Below are 25,409 nucleotides of genomic sequence, written 5' to 3' on the forward strand. Positions count from 1 at the left end.
TGCAATATTATTATCGATAGTGGTCTTAGTGTATTTATTTTTATTAGATTAACAAATATGTACCAAAATAAAAGTATTAACTATAAAATGTAATAAATATGCAATTTCAAAACGGGAAATATTTGAAAAACGTGGATATTTCTTGCAAAAACCTTGATAGTTAGAATTTAATATATCGATAGCTTCGATGAAACAGTTACATCTCTAAAAGTTTTGCAAGATGGAGCCTCTTTTGCTTGGTTTTAACAATCAGCAGCACGTGTATAAAAAGTGCCAAATAATAATCAGAAAATGTTAGTATTATTCAACGATTTAATTCATAATAAGTGGTAGACAGATTAATAAACCCGTTTACAATATTTTGCCGGCAAAATTGAGCCAGTTTAAGTGAGCTTTAATACCAAAAATTGCAAATGAAAATATAACCCAAAATGTGAAGCATAAAACGAATGAAAAGAATTTTTACACGACGGCGGACGTTGCGGCACGAATGACAGCCCCTGTCATCGAGAGAGGGAGAGAACCGAACAAGAGAGAAGGTTGTGGTTGTTGATTGTGTGTGTGTGTTGGGTCAAATAGTTAATACTTTTTGGGAACGACAGCTGTAATAAATAACAAAGAAAATAAGACATCCGATGAGTTCCATGCGAGGTTAAACAAGTTTATTGCTTTGCTATGATAGTTTTCTTGTGAAGGCAGCAATATTCAAATCATTGCAAAAATAAAAATTTCCTCACATACACGCAAACACACACACATACATTCACGCCATTGACTCATGGTCGGTGACTGGACGTTGAAATGGACAACGACTACGTATAGCGGTTCAATGCCAACGCTACTATTCTACATACATATGTACCATAGAATAGTATGTGCTATAGAAATTTCCCTAGTTGCTGGGAATTCTATGAATTTATCAATTCATTTGGTGGTTGTATTATTTCGCGCTCCCTCTTTTTCTCTCTGCCTCTCTTTGATACTCATTCGCTCTTGCCCAAAGTGCAAGTGGTTGAAACACAACACGTCTGAAAATTTCTTGTCCGGCTTATACTTTTCTGTTTGTAAGCTACCTTTTTTTTTTTTTTGCTTACTACTTACTACTATTTTCCGACTACGACGCACATGCAACACTGCAGTTCAATGTTGGTAGTTTTCTACTGCTCACACACACACACACGAAAAAAAGCAACCACTGACATTGACACATCTAGTGCACTCTTTCGCACGCGCTCTTTGTACGCCAATGACGAGACGCTCAAAAGGCCGCCTAGCGGTCGTTAAAACTCACTCTGGCATTCGTTCGCATACGTGAAAATACCGCAGAGCAGCACGCACAACAAAACACGTTTGTGTGCACTCTGTAGAGAAAAAATTTTCGTTACAAATTTTTGACATACAAAATAACATAGAAATTGTTTAACTGAACGGTGCTCAAGCCGTCGAAATTCAGTATACAAATTTAACTAGTCAATTTTTTATTGTTGATAATGTAAGTGTTGTTGCCGCCGCTGCGCTGCTGCAGCGCCGCCCGCCTGCTGCTCTCTTCTCTCCCGACGTCTTTGTCGTCGTCTCTTTGCTGTCTTCGTTGCCAAGCGCAGATTCGCCATAACCAAAAAAAAAAAAAAAAAAAACCTAGCAAAGAAAATTTGCAATTTCACTGCAATTTGTGACACAGTTTTTAAACTATTATTATAAATTGTTCTCATGCCATGTACATTATTATGATATTTGCAGGGATGATCGAAGTGAAATAGCTCAAGATGGTCCCGCTGGCATGGACCCCGAGGGCGTCATCGAGTCGACCTGGCATGAGGTTTACGACAACTTCGATGACATGAATCTGCGCGAGGAGCTGCTGCGCGGCATCTATGGCTACGGTTTCGAGAAGCCATCGGCCATCCAGCAACGCGCCATCATTCCGTGCGTCAAGGGCCGCGATGTCATTGCCCAGGCTCAGTCTGGTGAGTAATTCATATATAATGCATATACAAAACAAATCACAATTCAAAGAAACGAATCAAAAAAATGGTGCTTCAATGAGAAAGTGTGTAAATGTTTTTTGGGAGGGGGCTGTGACGATAAAGGTGACTCAGCTACCCGCTTCTGTTTTCATTTTTTTTTTTTGCTCGTCCTCTCTCGCTCTCTTTCTGTGAGAGCGTCCATACGCTTGCGCGCCACTTTTTTCCCTCTTTGCGATCGGCTTGCCGCGTCTCTTTATGCTCTTTGCAAATACAAAGTGGATCAAGAGAGGAGATTAAAAATTTAAGTACAATGGTAGTTAGCAGTATATTGCTAGTTTTTGTGATCGCTTCAGATACATTAGTGTATATATGCAAGTTAAAAGATGTTTGCTTCATTATGATATTAAGCAATCAATCGGTTGTAGCAAATTATTATTAAGTAATGTTATATTTAAATTTAAGTATACGATTACCTTGAGAAGGAATGCAATATTTTGTGTTGAGTTTCGAAATTAGATACGAAAGTGCAAATTTCTATATAATGTATGTAAGCACAGTGAAACCTGTTTATTTTTTGGTGAATTCCAAACGGAATTTGCCAACGATTGCAATCACGACGGACTCATACAGTCAGACGAGTAAATGTTTTGCCAAAACTTAAATAAAAAATAATAAAGCAATACAAAATTTACAATAAAATAATACAAAAAAGAATATTAATTTTTTGCATCAGTGCATCTTAACATTCCTTTTTTTTTATTTTAGTTTATTTGTATTATTTTTGTTTTGTTTTTTTTTATTAAACAAAATAGAATAATTTTATAAAAATGACAGATAATAAGAAGAAACAAGTGCATTTTTCTTTGTCAAAATAATTGCTTGACATACTGTAAGTTAATGCACTAAAAAATACTGGCGAATTCGTTTTATTTTTAATTCGCTCTCAACTTTAAATTTGTAAGACATTGATTTATTAAGAATGTATTTAGTTTTAAAAAGTGAGTGTGCTAATTTGATGGTTTTGGCCTTGTGTTCTCATAGGTACTGGCAAGACCGCCACCTTCTCGATTGCCATCCTTCAGCAAATCGACACGTCCATTCGCGAATGCCAAGCCCTGATCCTGGCCCCCACTCGCGAGCTGGCCACCCAAATCCAGCGTGTGGTGATGGCACTTGGGGAGTACATGAAGGTGCACTCGCATGCCTGCATTGGCGGCACCAATGTCCGCGAAGATGCCCGCATTCTGGAATCCGGCTGCCATGTGGTGGTTGGTACTCCTGGTCGTGTGTATGACATGATCAATCGCAAGGTGTTGCGCACGCAGCACATTAAGTTGTTCGTGCTGGACGAGGCCGATGAGATGTTGTCGCGCGGTTTCAAGGATCAAATCCAGGATGTGTTCAAGATGCTGCCCCCAGATGTGCAGGTGATCTTGCTGTCTGCCACGATGCCCCCAGATGTGCTCGAGGTGAGCCGTTGCTTTATGCGTGAGCCAGTTAGTATTCTGGTCAAGAAGGAGGAGTTGACCCTGGAGGGTATTAAGCAGTTCTACGTGAACGTTAAGCAGGAGACCTGGAAGTTGGGCACACTCTGCGATCTGTACGATACGCTGTCCATTACCCAGTCGGTTATCTTCTGTAATACCCGTCGTAAGGTAAGTTGACCTCTATTATTTGCAGTAAAGTAAATTACATCATATGATACCACATTTAATTGTAAGTCAAATAGCTAGATTCTCAGTTGACGAGTTAAATGTGTAGTTTGTGTTGTCTACAATTATCATGTCTAAATTAGGAGTAAATAACACATTTATGCTTATGTTTTTCTGTCTAATAGGTCGATCAACTGACCCAGGAGATGTCCAACCACAACTTCACCGTTTCGGCCATGCACGGCGACATGGAGCAGCGTGATCGTGAGGTTATCATGAAACAATTCCGTTCGGGCTCTTCCCGTGTTCTGATTACCACTGATTTATTGGCACGTGGTATTGATGTGCAGCAGGTCTCGTTGGTCATCAACTATGATCTGCCCTCGAATCGCGAGAACTACATTCATAGGTAAATTAATACATAATTCAATTGTATGTGCTGTTTCTCTTATCTTGTTCCCTCAATTATTTTAATTGTAGAATCGGTCGCGGTGGTCGTTTCGGTCGCAAGGGAGTTGCGATCAACTTCATCACAGATGATGATCGACGAATCCTGAAGGATATTGAACAATTCTACCACACTACTATTGAGGAAATGCCTGCTAATATTGCCGATTTGATTTAAATATTTTGTTGAGCAAAAAAAATTAATACCAGAAAATAAAACAAGAAAAAGTGAGTGAGCTACAGCAAAGAATTGCGAAATAAGAGCGCAAAATATATTTAAAAAAAAAATATTAAAGAGATCAACTAAGAACTAAAATCACGTTAAATATTTATTCAAACAACAATTCAACAGCAGCAGCAACAACAACAACAACAGCAGCAGCAAGGCAAAATTATCACCATTTGAACAACAGCAAAAACAACAACAACAACCACCAGCAACAACATCAGCTGGCTGGCTGGCGCCTTGCCCTCATCCTTAACCAATTCAACAACAACCTGAACAACAGAACAGCTGTAACATCAACTGCGTCGTCAACAAGCAACAAACAACAAATTACATACTTTAATCGCTAAAACGGGGAAAACAACATCAACAAACAACAACTCGGAGGCAACACCTTTCCTTTATTTTGTGTGTGCAGCAAGCAAGCAACAACAACCACAAATACATTGTTTTAGCCTTTTCTAGAACTATTGATAAAATATATTAAAACCAATACAAAAACAAATTATATGTACACAATTTTATGTTTAAATATAACACACACACACAAACAAACTAAAAATAACAAGAAGATCAGAAGGTAGCAGCTGGGTCAGTCGGTCAGCCTGAAGTCGTCACAGTCACCCACGCATCCCGACACCACAGCAGCAGCAGAAGTAACAATAACAACCGCAGCAATTATAGAAGCATGCACTTGCAAGTGAAATTGAGTACATCTCTCTGTGCTTCATCTCGGCATGCTAATAACATCATCCGCAACAACAACAGCAGCAGCAGCAGCTTGGTGCCAGAAACGCATTGCATTAGTTTTTTGAGCATAATTTTAATGAAATTATTTGAAACACGAAATTTGCATAATGTACTACAAACTACTGAACACAATTATAAATTATTGTATAAAATGGCGAACAAATGCAGCTGCTTTGTGTATTCATTTACCCACAGGTAGAAAGAACGTTAGCAAAGCGCACCTGATTTACAAATGTAGTGACAGTGCTGCCAACTTGTTTTAATAGTCATGTCGCAACAAAAAAACGGACTGGCAGGCTTGGTTCGCGGAATTAGGCCCATTGTTAGATTGTGATTAATTTCTGAAGTGAAACAAAATCTGAAACTTCTTGAATTATGAAAATTTTTTTTCGAATTTTCCTCGAGTTTCGGATTTCTTTTTTTTGTAGAATTAAAGGTAAATGTCTATTATACTGTTCTCATCTCAAAAAAAAAAAAAACAAATGGGTGATTTATGATGAATTTAGCAGAAAAAAGTAGATTTGGGACTCACTTGGTTTATTTTTAAAAAATCTTTGAAATTTCCATACAAAATTAAATTTTGCATGGTTGTTTTGTGCATTTAGTCACTACTTTGTCCGTTTACCAACACTACTTTTGTAAGCGAATTTGGGTAAGTACCTATTAAATTATACAACTTCTTGGCCGAGGGCTTTTATCAAATTTAGAAATTTAATGCTAAATGAACTACAAATAACTCAATAAATAAAAATGCGCCGGAGCCGGCGTTGAATCAACTTGCTTGGACTAAGTTAAATTGATCTAATCAAAAAGTCAAGCGAACAAACTCGTGGACTCCACACGATCGATTTAAATTATATTTTGTGTATATCGAAGTAGGTTGGCAGCCCTGCAATCGAAGGTGTCAGCTGTTTTGTTATCGATTGTCAGAAAGCATACCTGTTAGATGATACATTGGCCAACACTGGTGATTGTGAGTTGTTGCTGCACAATACGGCTTCATTAAGTTTTTCACTTTATTAATGCCGCGTTGCCGCCGCGCATTGAAAATTTAGGAAGAATTATAATTTCCTTCAATTCGGTCGATAATGCCAGAGCACTGTGTTTGAGTCTTCACATTCAAGTATAGCAACCACAACAACAACAACAGCAACATAAAAAGAGTATAAAAATGGGACAAAAGGTGTCGCGCAACGACTTCGAATGGGTTTATACGGAAGAACCGCATGCATCGCGTCGCAAGATTATACTCGAGAAATATCCGCAAATCAAGAAACTGTTTGGCCATGATCCCAACTTTAAGTGGGTGGCCGGTGCGATGGTTTTGACTCAAATACTGGCGTTATTCATTGTCAAGGACTTGTCATGGCCATGGCTAATAGTGTTGGCCTATTGCTTTGGCGGCATTCTGAATCACTCGCTCATGTTGGCCGTGCATGAAATATCCCATAATCTGGCCTTCGGACACAGTCGCCCCATGCACAATCGGATTTTGGGTTTCATTTGCAATCTACCCATCGGATTGCCCATGAGCATATCGTTTCGAAAATATCATCTGGAACATCATCGGTAAGTTGACACTGACTGTCGGTTGATTCGATGACGTTATTGAGCACATACACACACCCATGCATATACACAAATACAAATACACATGCGCGGTTAGGGCTACGTGCCGGTTAAACCCGACAATTGTATAGTATCTTTGTATGTAGAAACAAATTAAATCTTTGTTCGTGTGTTTGTTGTCGAGGCGTAGCCATCAGAAAATTTCTCCGCCCCCCGCACGATATTTGTTTATTAGACCTGTCGGTCTGTTTTGCAACACTAACAATCTGTGCACTGTAGAATCTTCTGCTAAACAGTGTTGCCAATTTAACTATTTCATATTTTGTATTTAAAAAAGCTAATCAATTTTACAATGAAGTCGCTAGAATTCTAGATTTTCTTTTTAAAAAAATAAAATCCAATGATTCAACTCTACTGTTGTTTGTATACTTTGTCTGGCTTTTTTATGCCCTATTAGTCAACAACAACAACCAAACATTTGGGGACTTTTGAGTATTTAGTCTACCAGCGTTATAAATTTTAATAATTGTGATAAGATTATTTAAAAAGTTTTTAAGCCTTTAACTATTTATGCATATCAATAAATACGTAATTTAATACTTCTTCTATTGGGTCACGTAGCCAGCTTTATTTTGTTTAGTTCCTTTTTTTTTTTAATGTTTTTTGTGTTTCTATTTTTATGTTTACGGCTTCTAATTGAGTCAGCAACTTTTGCTTATCACTCGAGTGTTTGCTGTTAGTTTTGGTAAACTTATTATTGCCGGCACTTTGGAATGCCCCTAGAATGCCATTTTAATGAATTCATTTCCTACATACTTTAGGCACAGAAAAAACAGAGCAAACAAGATGGAATAAAGCGATCCCGCAGATTTTGAAATAAAAAAAAAAAATGTAAATTAAAATTTAAAAAAAAATTGAGACAGAATATGAGACGCGTAGTTATTTCTTAACTGTGTTGATTTGTTACTGATTGCCAGTCAGCTGAAGTAGTTAATAGAAAGAATTACAGATTTATCCGGAAAAAGGCCACTTTGTCAGCACTGATTGGCACACAAAAATGGAATGAACATTTTAATGAAAACAAGATCTCTGTAAATTAACATTTGTGTGCTATGTTTACATAATCAATAAACGTTAACTGTTAAAATGAGCTTAAATACTCAATTGTAATTTATTTGTTTTTTTTTTATATGTTATATGAGTAATAAGTAGCAAAAGTAGAGTATAATAGTATACTAAGAACAACTCTTGTCATATCTCGGACACTATCTCAGCTCTTGACTAATCTTATTGATATTTGGTACAAAAGCTACTTATCAGCATTATCTACATTCGTTATGAAAGAAAAGTAACTTTGAATCTGTTATGTTTACATAATCAAAATTCTTAAGCTCTTAACATTAACATATAGCATAAATTTAACATTTTTAAAGATATGTTCAAAACTCTTAAAAGTCTGCTCTTTATTGTTATTGTCATCATCCTTTAACCTTGCTGTTATATTTAGATTGAGTCACATGTCTAGACTAAAAACCGGCTCATTCGGATAACGCGTGTGTCGGAAATCTATTGATAAGAGAATTGCATTTATCTTATCTTTTGGTTACTTAAATACCTTGTTGATGGTGCCAATATTAGTGATAGGGCAAAGCACTTCACTGTAAAACAACAAGTCGTTGAATTAAACAAATATGGATTTTACAAAAAAGATTTATAAGTCATGCTATATTTTTAAAATTCTGCAATCCTGCAGAGTTTTGCAAAGTTCGTTTCGATGGATCGAGTTAGATTTCGGTTTGGTTCGATTTAATAAAACAAAAGGTTGTGCTATCTAAAAAATAAGTTCCCAATTGTTTTCATATTTTCCTTGATTTTTACGCTTATTTAATTACTTAATTAATAAAATTTCCGAGATAAGATAATAATTTCAGTTGTTTTTATTTTATCATTTTTAAAAGTAAATTGTTTGCATTACTTCCTGATATCAGAGTTATACAATTTTTGATTACATGATTATATGAATATATAAACAATTAATGTTTCCATAAATCGATTTCTTATCTATACATACAATCTATATTAAAATTAATCGGAATTCCATTAATTTTACAGTTACCAAGGCGACGAAGTTATTGACACAGATATTCCCACATTGCTGGAGGCACGATTGTTTGACACGACCTTTGGTAAATTCTTGTGGGTGTGCCTGCAGCCATTCTTCTATATATTCCGTCCGCTGGTGATCAATCCAAAGCCACCGACACGCCTTGAAATCATCAATACGATCATTCAGTTATCCTTTAATGCTGTCGTTGTTTATTTCTTTGGCTGGAAAGCGATGGCGTATTTGTTAATTGGCTCTATTCTGGCCATGGGATTGCATCCAGTGGCGGGACACTTCATATCGGAGCATTATATGTTTGCAAAGGGCTTTGAAACGTATTCATATTATGGACCACTCAATTGGATTACCTTTAATGTGGGCTATCACAATGAGCACCACGATTTTCCGGCTGTGCCTGGCTCCCGATTGCCAGAGGTGAAGCGCATTGCCAAGGAGTTCTACGACACGATGCCGCAGCACACAAGCTGGACACGTGTGCTCTATGACTTTGTGATGGACCCAGCTGTGGGCCCTTATGCGCGTGTCAAGCGCCGACAGCGTGGATTGGCCTCCTAAAGAGCCAGATCAATGATTTTACTAGCGGTTTCCCGGCATTATGTAATCTCAGCGTTTAGACCTAGAATAAAAGCACAACATCAACATCATCAACAAACAAGAGGCCGACTAATCCTGTCCTGTATTTTACAGGGATTGCACTGGATGTTTAATAAGCATATTTATTGTATATGTGCTGCTAAGTTGGAAAGGCAATTGTTAAGCCTTGTTTACTATTTTTGTTACCTCAGCACTTTAATTGATCGCCTGTTAAATTTAGTATGTAAATTGTCAACTTTATTTAGTTTTTTCTAAATATGTATTTATAAATTGTAAAATGTAAACTATACAATATTTTTCATAGCCTCAAGTAACTGATAACTAGATACCAAAAACTAGATACAGCAACAACAACAAACCAGCGTTAGCTCTTAAATAACAATAATTGTGTACTATACTCGTATGTGTATGTAATAAATACAAAAAACAATAACAAATTTCCCAAAAAGATTGTTTATAATCAACTAAAATTTCCCACTTTGATTGTTTGGCTTTCGTGTCATGTGAATCGGTCTAGGAACATGCAGCTATAATTGGGACTGCCATTGCTGATAATAATGTGCATGATAAGACCCTTCAATACGGCATAACAATCCACAATAAAGTTTCGCCACAAACTACACGTTCCCAATTACGATCTAGACCAGCCGGACGCGGCTCTTAAGCCTAATGGAATGATTGACTACAATCAAATTTTTAAGCTTTTATAAACGTACTTCAAACAGTCCACAACTGTTGTTGACAGCTTTATTGGAACCTTGCCGACCTAGGAATAGTTGTAGACTAAGGAATGTTATTATTTACATATAAATATTTTGAAACTCTTTTTTTTTTTTAAATATCTTAAGTTTATTGGTAAAGTTTGATTTTCAATTGATACTTCTTCTGGCAGCTATATGATATATTAGCCAGATTTAAGCTAAAGACCAAAAGTAGAAACTGTATATTATACAATTTTTTTTTTTCAGTTCATCCAGCTTAATTTTATCTAGGACATATCCAGCGATACGTTATCAAACTATTTCCGAGAATAAAATAAAATCTTAGTGTTACAAACTAAAAGTAATTCATATAAAAATACTTTGATATGAACAATTCTCTTTTATTACTCATTAGTTACCTATAGGAGTGGAGTAAACAGTGAACAGTAAAATCTTCAACACATTTAAAATGATAAGAACGAATTTATTTAGGAGGTAGATAAAATAATTTTAGCTCTATATTATTTTCTTTGTCAACAGTATTAATGAACTGTCTTTGGAATTTCATTTAAAATCACTCAATATTTGCACAAATACTCATTTAAAGGGGAAATTTTTAGTCAACGCCGGCAGACAGGAAGTTCGGCATATATACGTTATCAGTGAGGCAGGTGTTACCAATTAGTCTGGCCTAATGCTAGCCATGCACACCTGCTTAACAGTAAACAGACAACAGTGTCTAACCAACCAAAGACGGAGTGACTAACCGGGAACTAGTCATTGGCATGTTGCACGTGCTGTCGGAAACGTAGGTCGCATATTGTTGATGCATCAAGTGAACAAAATGCCGATAAATACATGATTAAGGTTTAATTATTGCATTGGTATGGGAAATCTAATCAATCCCTCGATGACACAATCTAAGAATATAAATGACCATTAATGGGTTGACCAATTACTAAAATTCAAGTTTAAATAAAATTCTCCACTTTTTTTTTTAAATACTATTTATATATAATTTATTTATATAATAGAATTACATATTGTGGGGTCTTGTGGGAAAGAGGGGAAGTGGTAAGGTATTGATTTGTTTTGGAGTGGGATCGTTGAAAGAAATCGTACAGTTTTAGCTTAATTAAATAAAATGGTTGCTGCTTAATATGATAAGGTATTTTTATGTTCTTTTTTTGTTGTTTTGTTTTCCTTTTTTTGTTTGCTTTTGGGCTGTGTTGCATGTTGATGACCCGCTCGTTTTTTTACACGCTTAAAAAATGATTTTACAAAGTGTATAATTCTAAGCATTTTTTTTGTTGTTGTACGTTGAGAAGTGTTGTATATTCTTTTTTTGCAATTTTTTTTTTCCGATTTTTATTATTTTTTGTTTTAAGTTGCTTATTACACACTTGTTCTCTAATCAGCTTACTAAACTTTAATTAAAAATTATACAATTTTTTGTTTATATTTATTTTCATTTGTTTTTAAATATAAACTTAACACTAAGGCTGCACTTTATTTATATTAATATGTATTTTAAACTTTTGTTTTCTCAACAAGTTTTTGTTTTTAGTTAAAACTTGATTTATATGCTACATTTTGTTGTTGTTTATTATATTTAAATCGACCGTTCTTTTTTTCAAGAAAAAATAGTAAAGAAAACATACAAGAAGAAAATTGATTACAGCGCGCCACGCGTCCAAAATTATCGCATATACGGTTTTTGGAAGATATACAAATTATACAAATTTATATATGTATAGATAGGATATACATATGTATTTAATTATAAATTAACAATTAAATTTTACTTTGCTTTCCGCATTCAGTAAGCAGAAAAAAAAATATACAAGAGTACAAGTAATATGCAAATTGTATTTATTTTGTGAGTGTTTTTTTTTAAATTGCTTTTTGAAATAAAAAAACGAAAAGGGCGCGCGCGTCGCACAAAACTTAAAGCAAACACAAAATGTAAATAAAATTAACAAAAACTAATAATAGCAGGTAATGGTAATAATATATATATATATATATTTAAATATATATATCTAGAAATACACACGTTTATATAATATGCATATATACATACAGATATAAATATTTATATGCGTATATTTGTAATTTAAAAGAACGTTTAACGAACGTAAAATATTTACGGCGGCTACAAAATTTGTTTACATTTTGCATTTTACAGTTGTGTTTTGACTTGTTACTTCTCAAATGTGTTGGTGTGTGTGTGTGATTGGTTTTCTTTTCATATTTGCATATTGAAATACGTTTGCGTTGCGTAATATTAGCAATAATTAGTAAATATGTACTACAAAAAACGTTTAAGTGACTTTTTTTACTATAACATAGTAAATACCGTTAGCACAACAGCAATGCGTGTGTTTCTATGTCGGCTTTCTATTTGTTTGTGTGTGTATTAACACTGCGGTTGCAGTTTATCGATTAATCACAAGCTTTAATCGAAGGTGCTGCCAACCGTTGTCAAATTGATGTTTATTTTTATTATTTTGCTTGCGATCGTCGCTCTCTCGCTCTCTTGTGTTGTTGGTTTCTCTACCGCGCCGACTGCGCTGCTCGCTGCTTGCCTGGCGTTGTTGTGTTTAATGTGATGCTGCTGGTTGTTGTTGTTGTTGTCACTGTTAGACTGCTGCTGCCACCGGCCACGCCCACACTGACTGTCTTGGAGCAGCGTATGCATATGTAATCATCGTCGGCTTTAATCTGGCTGCGATTGAGACCCACACAATACATGTGAAACCATTCATTGCAGCCGCCATCGCATTGCACCCAATCCACCTCCCGTCCAGTTGGCTTATGACAATTCTCGGCCCGGCACTCCTCCTCATCATCTTCCTGTGCCGTTTGCTGTGAGCGTTGCGCATGCTTCTTCTGGCCACCGCCTCCTCCAGTTGGTGTATTGTTGTTGCCCGCTGTTGGAGTGCCACCGACTGCATTACTGTTGTTGTTGCCGCTGCTGTTGTTGCTGCCGCTGCCGCTGTTGTTGTTGTTAATATTATTGTTGTTGGTTGTTGTGGTGCGTTTACGTTTCTTGTGTCCAGCTGCTGGCGAGGGCGTGACAGTGGCCGTTGTTGTTGCGCCCGCTGCCGTTGGAGTTGTTGTTGCTGCTGCTGCTGTTGTTGCTGCTGTGGCTGTGGTGTTGCCACCATTCGCCTGCTTGTTCTCCGCATCCGCATCGACACCGGGTGAGGTGCTCGCCTTGCTGTCACTTTTGCGTAATGCTGTTGACTTTTTGCCCGGCGTCTGCTTGGGCGTATTCTGTTTCTTGCGCGGCACAGCAGCATTGCCACCACTGGCATCGTTGGACCGTCGCTTTTTGTTGCGAGCTCCAGGGACACCGCTGCCGCCAGTGGCAGTGGCGGTGCCAGGACTTGGACTATTCTGCACCAACAAGCTGTCATTGGAATCTTCGGCGCCGCTATGTATGCTCGAAGAGGAGGCAACCGTTGGTGCTGTTATTGTGGAGGATTGCTGCTGACGCTGCTGCTGTTGCAGCTGCTGCATGTGTTGTGCCACACGCGACCTTGCCTCCGCCTGCAGTATTGTCGGTGGCATTGTTTCCAATATGCGCCACAACTCTTGCGTCTCATCCAGCGACACCTCGAGCAAATCACCCTCCATCATCAGCTCGAGCAGATTCTCGATTTCACTGTCAGAGAGCAGCTTCAAGAGATCAGTGCTGCTGCATTGGGCATTACTCGTCGCCAGTCGCGTCTGTTGCTCGTCCTCGTCATTGCTGTAACCATCCTCAACAATTCGTAGCCTGCATTCATCATCATCATCGTCATCGTCAACGTCATCCACATCCTCTGCATCCGATTCGGAGCGTGCGGTGCTGGTGTTATTCTCCTGCTTGGACAAATTGTGCATACGTCGCGGTTTACGTGGACTGCTGATGCTGCCCAGGACGGCGGCACAATTGCTGTTGCTCTCGGAGCGACGCTTTAGCTGTTGGCTGATAATGGCTTCCAGAGCGGCGCTCACATCGGGGCTGCTTAATGCTTTGCGTGCCCGATCCTGCCAGTTCATGGCCCGTTCGGCCAGACAACGCAACGCTTCATCCTCGGGCAGACGCATCGGCAGCTGTTGCAGTTGCACAAGCAGCGGCAAGATCGTTTCCAAACGTGGTCGCTTCGAGCGCACACAGCTCGGACACAGCCACTTGGGTTGACCTGGCATTGTGGCATTGTTGCCATTGACTGCTGCACCAGTGTTGCCATTCTGTTGTGGTGCCACCAAGTGCGATGGCGGCGGCGGCACACAGTCGTCGTGAAACCAATCGCGGCACAGCTGACAATTGTGCATCAGGCCACGGAATTCGGTCTTGCAGAGGCAGAAGAAATCGCGCAACATATTCTTGGACATATTCTGGCGCCTCAAGTCGCGCATATCGCGTAGTTCCTGCTCCTCGGCATGCTTGAAGCTGGCCACAATTTCGGCGGGATTCTTATCCTTGAGGAAATCATCTTGGAAACGTGGCTTGAGATCCGAGTCGATATTAATGGCATCTGCACGTGGCATCAGCACCTCCAGTAGCGTATAGAATGTGCCCTTCTTTAAAAACGCACGTGCCGTATTCTCCTTCCATTGATGTGCACTATTCAGATGCCCCTGCATCCGGCTGAGCTCCTCCAGCTGAATGGGTATACTCAAGCCCCGTTCGATCATCGCCTCCAGCGTGTGACAGTAGGTCACATGATTATTCTGCTGCAATTGCTCCACAGAGCGAAGCCATTCCCGTGCCTTACGCAATGCGTCCTTCAACAAACCATGAGACGGCACCTGACCATTTATATCGCCGGCGGACTTTAGAAACTGTTCAATCTCGACCAGGTCATGCTGCTGATTAAGACGTCGGAAAAATTTGGCTGCCTGCGATTCCCATGCTTCAATTGCAGCTCCAATTTGTTGCAGTTTACGCATCTCACGATCCACATAGGGATCTGTGGGATCCAGATCTGCGGCAGCTGTGTGCAGCAACGTCTTGACATCATTATAGGTCAGCTTGGAGCTCGTCTCCCTCAATCCCTGCGAGCGTTTGTACCACTTGCATTGCTTCAGACGCTTCTGCAGCTGATCCAACTGCTGCAATTCAATACGCAACGAGCTGCCCTCATTGATCAGCGTCTCCAGATCGTTCTCCTCGAGTGCCTCCAATGACAGCTGCAACTGTGACTCGGCTCGATCCACAAACTGTCTGCCCAGCACGAGCAGCTCTCGCACCGAGGTTCCCTCATCGATGATGCAGCACAGATTGTCGATCTCCTGCACAAAAAGCTCCAGTTCCTCCATAGTGAGCTTATATTGTGCCGCCTCCTGATTGTGATCGGATCGGGTGCGTACCTACAGCATATAAATCAAATAATTAGCATTATATGTGTGTGTGCTAGGAAATGAATTGCATAATAAAGGATAAACAATAAATAAAGAAATCACAACTATTATCAGTTTTTACTGATTCAAGTTATTGAAAATTTAACAAGTAATGTTGCAAATATGTTCTAAAAAATTGTATAGTCTTGGAAATAAAAGCTGCACCGAAATAATTATAATAGACATTTTATAATTTGATTAATTAGTTATAATAGACATTTTATAATTTGATTAATCGACCAAATGTATTTCATTCTAACTAAACTTTTATAAATAAATGATATTTGAATAGTTATTTTATTCTGTTATTTAATAAAAACACGCAATTTAAAAAAAAAAATGTAAATTTATAGAAAATAGAAAAACAAAAGAAAACATTTTGTTTATTGTTGATTTAACAGCTGTTATCAATTTATGAGAAATAAGTTGCTTAATGAAATCAAATTTTATTTCGTGCTATTGCAAATAACAGTTTTTATAACGAATCCGGAATATTTGAATACTTAAAAGCCCGCCATAATATAATTTTTTTAATTTTGTTGTAAGCAAATTGTGAGTGTTTCACTTTGGAACAGATTAACAGCTCTTATTTAACATAATGGCGTTACAGCTGTTAAAAATGAAATTGAATTCCATTTATGGCCAAGACAATCCACCTACCTTATTTATGCCCAGCTGTTGAATGACCGTAACGCATTTTTCAGCCTCAATTGCCGCAGCATTTAGTCGATCGATGAGCAACGAGGAGGGAAACTTTTTGGTTTCGGCCTCCTTGCACAGCTCCTGCAGCTCAGACAGCGTCACGGATGTGGGAGTGTGTGCATCAACAATGTCACGACAACGGGATAACCAACGCTCAAAGCTATGCGCCTTGACCTTTAACTTTTGCAGCATTAATGGCATCTCATCCAGCGTGTAGCGATAGATGAGCGTATGCTTCTCTGGCGCACAGCCGCAAAGAACAGTGTAATGTCGCAGGCAGACAATCAGTTTGTCATTGCACTCGCAGGCAACGGCCGATAGGAAGCAGGTGGTGTTGCACTCCTGGCAATGCCGTTCATCATCGTTGACCAGCTCAAAGGCGCGACGTTCGGCACGTGTGACACCCCATTCCAATAGAGATTTGCGTAGTTTCTTCTCGGTGTCCACCATTTCAGCCATGTCAATATAACATGCCGTGGCAATACCAAATGTTAGCTTGGCCGGCTCTAGGGCCATCTTACAGACCAGCTCATCGTGCGAGAAGACGCAGAAACGACGCAGCATTGAATAATGATTGACGCATTCGCGTCCCATTTTTAACCAATCGGCGGGGGCAAAGTTCACCGCCTCCGCAAAATTATAGCCCTGATTGAAGCCGGCGTGATATGCGCGCGGAAACGTGATGACAAACTCTCCGGCATGCTGATCGGTGCGATAAACGGGCACACCATTGTTCATCAATATATTGGGATTCATAATTGTCACCAGCTGATGCAGTAAGTCGGGCTGGGATGAGAACAGCTCGGGAGCAGCACGCTTCATTGTCTCCTCGAATTGTTCGGCACAGGAGCCGGGGACACCGTACCAGGTCTTTGGTTCGCCCCAATGCAAATAGTTAATCGAATAGCTCCAGTGATCCTCGTTGTGCCAGCAAAAGGCAGCAAAGCACATGCCAACATACATCCACGGCGCATTCATGCCGCTAATATCGGCATTTATATGTCCCAGTATTGAATCCTCTAGCAATGGCAAATTATTTAAATTCCAACTGGACTCGGCATACTCCTGATCTCCGGGCAATAGATAAAGTGAGCTCTTTGTGGGAAAACCAGATCCGTGATCCATTGTATGCAAATCAGCGCCATATTCCACAGTCACATCTTCATCAATGGACGACACAATGCGCCAAAATTCGCGCTCTACCATCTCCGTGGGCACCAAGTGCACCGGTTTTCGGAAATACTCCTGCTTGAACTGATCTGCCATTTGGCCAAATTGCTGCAATGTGTACTCACGTTCAGCCTGCTCAAAGCCAAAGGCTTCCTGCGGTTTGCTCACCTCCTCCACCACGCAACGCGGGCACAGCCATTCACCTAGTCGAGAGATTCAAATAGAAAATATATATATGTAAGTCAGGGAAGGATAGAAGAGTAACCCTAATATTATTCTAGATCAGAGGTGGCTCACTCTATTATTCTTCTTTATGTTTGGGTAATTCAAGTTTAAAATGTGTAATTATAGATTGAAAATGCAGGAACCATTGTCCATTAACCATTATGTATTAAAAGAGGATGAAAATATTAACTAAATATTTTGCGATGCTAAAAATCTCAACTAAATATTTAGTTGTCAAACTTCAACGATAAGTCCCAACTAATAATCCAAGGGAACAAATTCAATTCTATTTTAAAAGAGTGGAACTGAAAACTTAAACTAATACTTTGGATAGTAAACTTGTAAATATATATAAAAAAAAATAAGGTTTATAAAGAAGTAAAGCATTTTTTAAGCTCAAACAATATAAATACATTTATATAGCAGAGCTGCTCAGAAAGAAAGAGCATAAAAATGTCAATGTGCTAGTGCTCACTACACTTAGAGAATCGGGCGTAAGCAAGCTTGGATTGCATTGCTTGCATTTTTTATGAAATTGAATATGAAATATATATTGTGGCTGCAATTTAATGGTTTTTATTTGAAAATGTTACTATTGTTGTTTTTATGTTTATCACACAATGCAAATATTGAAAATACAGTGGTCGGCATATTTATTTTGACAAAATGTAAAGTTCTTACAATTCTAAAAGTGACTGCAAAAAGAATTTTTCAAAAATCTCTTCGATTATATTTTTTATGATTTTTTGAAAATTGCTAAAAATGACTATTTTAGCCACTTTTTCCTCCTTTTCATAAAAAAATTTTCTGAGATCATCCCATTCAAAAAATCATAAAAAATATAAGCAAAGAGATTTTTGAAAAATTCTTTTTGCAGTCACTATAAGAATTGTTTGAAGAAACTTTTTGCATCAAAACATTTTTTGTTTAAGCCATAGGAAAAAAGTCATAAAAGTAGATATTTACATAAATTCCAATTTTCAATGTGTACTTAATGGGATAAGGAAAATTTTGTATCATCCAAACAGGATTTAAATGACCTTTTGTAGTAGTAGTAGATTTAACTTTACGTTTTGTCAAAATAAATATGTCGACCACTGTAAATAGTTGAATTTCAATAGTCATTGTTTTTTGTCGCAGTGTACAATTTTGCTCTCTCGCCTACGACGATTTTGACCTGACTTTGTTTCGTGTCTGCGTGAAATCCCGAATAACTTTGGCAACCCGGGACATAGGATATATATTATATAGCATAACAAGCGAAATGTAGATTAACTCCATTTTTAAACTTGACGACTAGTGCATTAATTGATAAGGGATTTCGGGTACCCACCTTTTGGTATACTGCTCAAAGGTGGCAATAAGCAGAAAGTGTGATAGCTATCATCGCACCCATCGCACAGTAACATGGACTCCTCGACATCGCCACGATTGCAGATGTGACAGATGTACTTCATGAGTGGATCGATGAGCGGTTGCTGAGGCTCCGTTGAGGCTTTCTTTTGGGTAGCGCGTGTATTGGGTGCGGGTGCAGTGCCTCCGCCGGCTGATTGACCAGCATTAGCGCCAGCACCTGCAGAATTCACCGCATTGAAGCTGCTCAGCAAATCGCGTTTGAAATCCTCCTTGGTTTCCGTCTTGATGGTGACACCAGCTGCTCCTGGTTTGGCCCCGACCAAACCACAGCTGGCAGTTGAGTTGCCAAAACGCTTGGAGCGACGTGTGTTGTTCTCATTTGGAGGCGCTATCTGCTGGCGTGTGGGTATCTCATGTGTCTTGTAATCGGTGCCGCAATCCTCGAGCTTAACGGGCGTAACACTTGCGGCGGCAGCTGCAGCAGCCGGTCCCAGTACCTTGCCGGAGGTGTAGACCTCAAAGGGATGCAGTATGCGCTCGTAGTGGGCTTTGAGTGTGGCGCCAACACTTTTGCTGGATGGATACTGCATGCGATTGGCCACCTTGGCCCATTTGCGCTCCTTGGTGGTTTGCTCCATGCCTCCCTCCTCCTGCACGATGCGATGCAGCGTGTAAAGGTCTAGAGCTTTGCGCTCCACCATCGGTATTTTTAGTGAGGAACCTTGTAGCTCCCAGAACTTGGCAATTTGATCCAAAAAGTTTAATTTCACACGTGTCTTTGCCTCCAATTCGTTGAGACGCTGCACGCGCGGCACGAAATGCAACTTATCGACATCGACGGCAAATGGTGGTGACCACTTCTCCGGCGGCAATATCTTTGCAATGCCGCATTTCTCCGCTATGGAACGAATCTTGCTAATGTAGGCCAACGGATTCTTAAACTCCTCCGCCGTTGGCCTAAACACTGGACACTCCGGCGGCGTATCAAAATGGAATTCCTCGTTCTTGCCCTGATCAAATTTGTTGCTACTGTGCGGCTTTGTGTGCAGCGTCTTCTTGTGCACAGTGGGCGTGGGATGTGGACAACTATTGTGATATTTCTTGCTGGCTGAGACGCTGCTGCTGGCATGATTCATTGGCACGCTGGGCATTGGACGCTCCACGGATCCGGGTGTTGCAGTTCCAGATCCTGGCGTTGTTATTGTTCCTTCATTGATTGCCGCTGCAGTCTCGCTATTATTATTATTATTGTTGTTGTTGTTGCTGCTGCTGTTATTATTATTATTATTTATGTGGCTGCTGCTGTTGATGCTCTTCTTGGCCGACTCGCTGCCGCTGCCGGTTGAGTTGCGTGTGCGCAGGCGTCGCGCTGGCGTTGCGCTCCCATTGGAGTTGCTATTGTTGCCTGTGCCTCCTCCGCCGCCACCGCCACTGGCGGCTTGACTGTCCGTCTCGGTCTTGCCGGACATTTGGGCCTGTTGTTTATTTATATGTACTGCTGCAACGGCTACTGACTTTGTTCAGCTCTGCAATAAGTGAAAATTCTCTGTAGTAAACAATTAATTGCCAAACGCATAAAATATGTATTGAGTAAATTTTATTAAACGCGTCTATTATCTGTACTTTGTACTTGCTCGCACGAAATCAATTTTATTATTAAGCGTAGGACTTCATTTACATCGTTTACATTTTGTTTGATTTTTTTTTTTTTTTTTTTGTTTCTCTGGGGGTTGAAAAATCCACAAACTCAATAAAACATCATGGTCAATTTCTATTTTTCGGCTGTTTGACAAGTGTGACCAGCAAACGATAAAGTTTTAATGATACAAGTGTGATTGAAATATGGCAACACTGCTTTCCAGCATTGCAACAACAACAATCATCAGTCTGAACGCATGAACGAGCGCAAGTAAAAAGTTGTAATTGTAAATGAGAGTAGCATAAAGAGACAGAAAAACAAAGAGAGAGGGAGAGTACAAGTTACGCACGCACATATTCACACAAATACATACATACCCTCTCTGGCACTGACGAACAGGTAAACAAAACAGTAAACGTCGTTTATACATAGTAGTATATTCGTGTGGGAGAGCATCTCTCACTCTCACTCCTTAAAAGTAGGGGTTGTGTGTAGTTCTGGCAGTTAAATCGGAGACAGAAACTACACAAACAAATGTTCGTAAGTATACGTACATGCATTTACACTGCCTGCAAGTGCATTGCAGTAAACACTGTGCAGTCTCACGCTTGATTACATTATCAGTCAACGTTTTGAGATTGATAAAAAAAATTTAAAAATAAAAAATTGCAATGTTCATTGTACGAGTATGTACATTAAATGCATCTCTGTCAAACATAATTACATTGTCAAATAAAACACATACGCGTAAGCAAGTTAATTGAGTTTATGCTCAGTAAACTATTTGTTTTAATTTTAGGTTAACAAATATACCGCTATTAAAAACATTTGCACAAATGAACATATAAGTCAAAAGGGGTCGACTTGAAAATACCTGGTATACATACACTTATATACACACATTTCTTTTACAGGTAAAAAATGATATTGGCTGTGTAGTATACACAGAAAAATAAAATAAATATGTGTATACGATTGCAAACAGAAGAGCATGAATTATAGGTATCTATAGATGGTACTGCCCACCTACAATAGATCATCAAATGTTTTAGGAAGTCGGCATCATGCAGAGCTGGGCTCTTGAAACACACAGTGGATTTTGACGAGAACCACAACATGTATTTCATATTATTTGCAGGAAAGAAAATTGCTTATTTACTTTATGTATTACATCGTGTATACGGAGTATTTAATGAATTATTTAATCAGAATCAAGTGAAATAAAAGAAGCAAAGTTGCCAGATTTGGAAAACTTTTGAAACTTCTCATGGCTTTTAACGTTTAACGTATTAAAAGGAACAATATTATTTTTCATTAAAATTATTTTGTTATTATGTATGTTGTCAATTAGATTTGAGATATGCACTAAACTGCATATAATAATTATGGCTAAGGCCAAATGGAACCTTGTTTTTATCATTTGAATGTGCAGTATAATTCGGACGCGAAAATCAAATCACCTTTACAGTGTTGCCAACTGTTTAACCGGGTGGCAAGTAAAGCGCAAATAAATGGCACACACTCACTCACTCAGTCACAGATATACGGATGACAAACAAACACGTCTACGTGATCAAAGAACGCCTAACGGTACAAGGGGCCAACGAGGTGGGGGTGACATTTTGAGCGTGCGGCGGCGTAACGTGAGAGTGCACAGCATGAGAGAGCACGAGTGGGAGTTGAGTTGGTTGCATCGCAAAGTGCAGTGTTGGTAAAGCACATATGTATATACATTACTTGGAGTGTTATTTATTTTTAAGTTTTGTTTTTTTTTTTTTTTGCACGCGTTCATTCATACACACACTCACACAAGCACAGGCCAACATCCTCATGAGACAAGACCAATAACAACGTTCACTTAATTTTCTGTTTTCTTTTATGTCCACAACATATTGTGTGTGTATGTGGCAAGAGTAACAGCCGTGCAACAGCGCCGAAGGAAACTAAAACAAAAAAAAGAATTTGTTGCATAGAAAAGTGGAGCGCCAAACATAAACACACACACATGCACACATCTTTCTATCTGTATATTGAAAATCACACATACATATGCACATTACATATTGTGTATGTATAACATAACGACCGATAGCAACAAAACTTACCAATTCAATATGTATGTACATATGTATGTTTTGCATGTAAATACATATATACATATAGACATATTTATGTCTGTATATATGAACAGTGTGTTTTGTGCCATTTGTTCTCAGGACTGCACACAACGAATTGTCACTGCAGTTGGGTAAAGTTTAATAATTTCCAGCAAAACTAAAACACTAGTATATGCAAAGAAATCTTTATATTTTTTATTTTATATCGAAAAAGTAAAAGAAGCCATATTGAAAAACGTCGTTGTTGGCATCGACGCCGGCAGCAACGTTAAAGTTCCGGTTAAGATTTTTCGTATTATTTCCAGCGTCAAAATAGACAAAAGGAAGCCGCCGTTTTAGTCGCTGGGCGAAAAGCTTTGCTGCCTTTGGTGGTTGTTGTTACAGCTCACATACATAAATACACACACACACACCTATAGATAAAAGGCTCGCATATAATAAGTGGGGCGCCGCCGCCGACACCACCACCACCCCAAAATGAGCAACAACAAGCACATTAATGTCAAAACAGGGAGTAAGAGAGAGAAGTGAGAGTAGGTGTAGTTTCGACGATTCCTTGATCAGAAAGAGTCTGTGCGCTGCGTGAGAGCAATGAGAGTATTCAGACATACACACATATAGTTAGACAAGAAAGTCTTTTCACAACATCTAAAATGTACACGATTTCTTTGGCAAAATGTTTATATTTTTTAAAAACATTTATAAAAAAAAAAAATTGTTTTTTTAAATTAAAAAGGACAGTTTTGTACATTTTTATTTTGTCAAAACACTTTCCTGACTAGCTGTTTATACATACATACTATGTACATAGCGTGGTCTCATTTGAGAGACTGAATTTTCTCCGAATGTTTGTTTTCTTTTTAGTCGCAATTTTCTTCCTTTAATTGGCGTTTGCAAATTATTGATTTGCAATGTGTGCACGCTGCACGCTTTGCCAACTGTCAGAATTTCACAAAGTCTTGGCAATATTGGCAAAGATTTTCAACAACTCTTGTTGCCATATTGATCGTATGTTTGTATAGGTGCATATGTACATAAATACATACTTGTACATACTTAAGCATACGCACTAAATAATTAAATGTTACTTTAATCAAAATCTAAAGCGACTCACGCATACAAAAGGGGTTTTATATAATTTCCATTTTAAGTCAAACACACACGTAAGCTCACTCACACACTCACACAGGTAAACGTATACGTATAGAAGCACACAGCAGCATTTCTCTATATGTACATAAATATGTATGCTTAGCGAAATTAGCACTCAAATTGTTTTTACTATTTCAAATGCAATTGATTTCTCATTTACATCGTCTGGCTGCAGTTAAAACGCTGGTTAAAAAAATATTTGTTAATTTTATTTTTTGTTTTTTTTTTGTTGCCAACCAAGCCCAGTGACAAAAACAACAACCACTAGAAATAGTAAGCAGTTAACAAACGTTGACGTTGTGATTTTTACGCACTGTCCACCATATTGCACACTAACATGTTTTATGTTTGTATATACATACATAAGTACATATATGTATTTATATATAAGTATATATATATAATTTTTTTTGTAAATGCAACACTGTACTTTTTTACAAACTTTACATTTTGCATAATTAGTGGCCTGCAATTGAAATTGAAATATTTCAAGCGTGGGATCACAATATTTAAAGGGATTAACTGCGCTAGACACACACACAAACACACACAAAACGCAAACGGACACAAGGAGGCGGGCAGCGAAGTCGACGACGACGTCTCTGCTATGATGGCGACCAAAAGCAGAGAACGCACTTTACAACTCTGCTGCTACCTTTTCTGCCCCATCGCACAGTCACAACTAGCTTATGTATATGATAAGTGTGAGCTAATCACAAAAAATTCGTTGGCGAAAATATTATTTTCAGAATGTTTTAACTAAATTTTCACTTTTTATTAACTTTTTTTTTCCTTTTTTCGGGCTGCGCTGCAAACAGTGGCCGCAGTCGCACACATACAAGTATTTTTTTCTTTGATTAAAACGCGGGGGGTTGATTCCAATTGTCTTTTCAGGGCGCACTTATTAGTTTTAGTTACATTTTAATCGAGTTTCGCCTGATTTGTTGCAATGATTTGAGATTGGCGTATTATATGTATACATTCTGTCCACATTTCGCCTGCTAATTAAACATTTTCAGCTTCAGCCATCAGCGAAACACACACGCACGCATACACAGAGGAGGGTAGAAAAATATAAGAAAACTAAACTCACTGTCGTCATATGTAATGGGGCCAAGCACGCTGTTTAAATGCGTGCACTTGCCCAAAATATCTCATATATCTACGCACAGAGCACTTAATAAATTGAATTTATTTGTAATTTAATTGTTATATTTATTTTTCTACTGCCTTTTCGACAAACTGCACTCATTTGGCCCAACACTCTTGTGGCTCAATGGTTGCCACCCGGTCCAAAGGCGGCCACATTGAAAATTTTTTCGATCTGGCAACATGTACCATTTTAAGTACAATGTCAAAAATGGTAACTTGAAAAATAAATACCTTTTATTTCCAATTTCTTAATTTTGAAGATAAAACTTTTTTAATCTTTTTCAGAGTTATTGATAGAGTTTTTTCGATTTTTTATATTTTGTTAAGAATTTAATGGTTTCCATAATTTGATCTAATTTTGGATTTTAAATATTCATCATATTATTAATTTATTGCAAAGTAATTGCATTTTGAAATTTGCATTACCTTAAATTTATATTTACCAGTGTGACCGCACGCGGCCAATAACGCGTT

The 25,409-nt window shown here is 38.4% G+C and overlaps 3 protein-coding genes across 7 annotated transcripts; 2 read left to right on the plus strand and 1 right to left on the minus strand.

Moving 5' to 3' along the window:
- The first annotated feature begins 213 nt into the window (after positions 1-213).
- Positions 214-4,801, plus strand: LOC117780621 (eukaryotic initiation factor 4A). 3 transcript variants are annotated; one of them, XR_004617096.1, is made up of 6 exons: positions 214-293; positions 1,738-1,964; positions 3,006-3,619; positions 3,802-4,025; positions 4,097-4,291; positions 4,416-4,801. XR_004617096.1 is itself a non-coding variant. In XM_034617221.1 (5 exons), coding segments are annotated over exons 1-5 (1,212 nt in total). In that variant the 5' UTR covers positions 214-291; the 3' UTR covers positions 4,242-4,797. The 3 variants fall into 3 exon arrangements, 2 of the variants coding, with proteins under 2 accessions (XP_034473112.1, XP_034473113.1); XM_034617221.1 differs by having other exon boundaries at positions 4,097-4,797; XM_034617222.1 differs by lacking the exon at positions 214-293 and adding an exon at positions 1,476-1,492 and having other exon boundaries at positions 4,097-4,797.
- A 1,184-nt stretch (positions 4,802-5,985) lies between these two features.
- LOC117780870 (sphingolipid delta(4)-desaturase DES1) lies at positions 5,986-9,607 on the plus strand. Its single transcript, XM_034617548.1, has 2 exons — positions 5,986-6,608; positions 8,721-9,607. Exons 1-2 carry the CDS (start codon positions 6,211-6,213, stop codon positions 9,286-9,288), a joined length of 966 nt encoding a protein of 321 aa, XP_034473439.1. The 5' UTR covers positions 5,986-6,210; the 3' UTR covers positions 9,289-9,607.
- Positions 9,608-12,281: 2,674 nt separating this feature from the next.
- LOC117779950 (lysine-specific demethylase lid) lies at positions 12,282-25,039 on the minus strand. 3 transcript variants are annotated; one of them, XM_034616305.1, is made up of 4 exons: positions 24,877-25,039; positions 18,853-20,401; positions 16,083-17,497; positions 12,282-15,392 (listed from the first exon to the last, which is right to left on the minus strand). In XM_034616305.1, the coding sequence occupies exons 2-4, from the start codon at positions 20,342-20,344 to the stop codon at positions 12,585-12,587; spliced, it is 5,715 nt and encodes a 1,904-aa protein (XP_034472196.1). In that variant the 5' UTR covers positions 20,345-20,401; positions 24,877-25,039; the 3' UTR covers positions 12,282-12,584. The 3 variants fall into 3 exon arrangements, with proteins under 3 accessions (XP_034472196.1, XP_034472197.1, XP_034472198.1); XM_034616306.1 differs by lacking the exon at positions 24,877-25,039 and adding an exon at positions 24,720-24,850; XM_034616307.1 differs by lacking the exon at positions 24,877-25,039 and adding an exon at positions 20,892-21,007.
- Between the last annotated feature and the right edge of the window lie 370 nt (positions 25,040-25,409).

Source organism: Drosophila innubila (assembly GCF_004354385.1).
Source record: "Drosophila innubila isolate TH190305 chromosome 2L unlocalized genomic scaffold, UK_Dinn_1.0 4_B_2L, whole genome shotgun sequence".
In the NCBI taxonomy this organism is placed as follows: Eukaryota; Metazoa; Arthropoda; class Insecta; order Diptera; family Drosophilidae; genus Drosophila; species Drosophila innubila.

Bases quoted from the DNA above. Each gene is read 5' to 3' on its own strand.
- LOC117780870 (XM_034617548.1), top strand. From the start codon at position 6,211: ATGGGACAAAAGGTGTCGCGCAACGACTTCGAATGGGTTTATACGGAA. The intron at 6,609-8,720 runs GTAAGTTGACAC...TTAATTTTACAG, and splicing joins TATCATCTGGAACATCATCG to TTACCAAGGCGACGAAGTTA.
- LOC117779950 (XM_034616305.1), bottom strand. From the start codon at position 20,344: ATGTCCGGCAAGACCGAGACGGACAGTCAAGCCGCCAGTGGCGGTGGC. The intron at 17,498-18,852 runs GTGGGTACCCGA...TCTCTCGACTAG, and splicing joins TTTGAGCAGTATACCAAAAG to GTGAATGGCTGTGCCCGCGT. The intron at 15,393-16,082 runs GTAGGTGGATTG...TATATGCTGTAG, and splicing joins AACAGCTGGGCATAAATAAG to GTACGCACCCGATCCGATCA.
- LOC117780621 (XM_034617221.1), top strand. The intron at 1,965-3,005 runs GTGAGTAATTCA...GTGTTCTCATAG, and splicing joins CATTGCCCAGGCTCAGTCTG to GTACTGGCAAGACCGCCACC. The intron at 3,620-3,801 runs GTAAGTTGACCT...TCTGTCTAATAG, and splicing joins TCTGTAATACCCGTCGTAAG to GTCGATCAACTGACCCAGGA.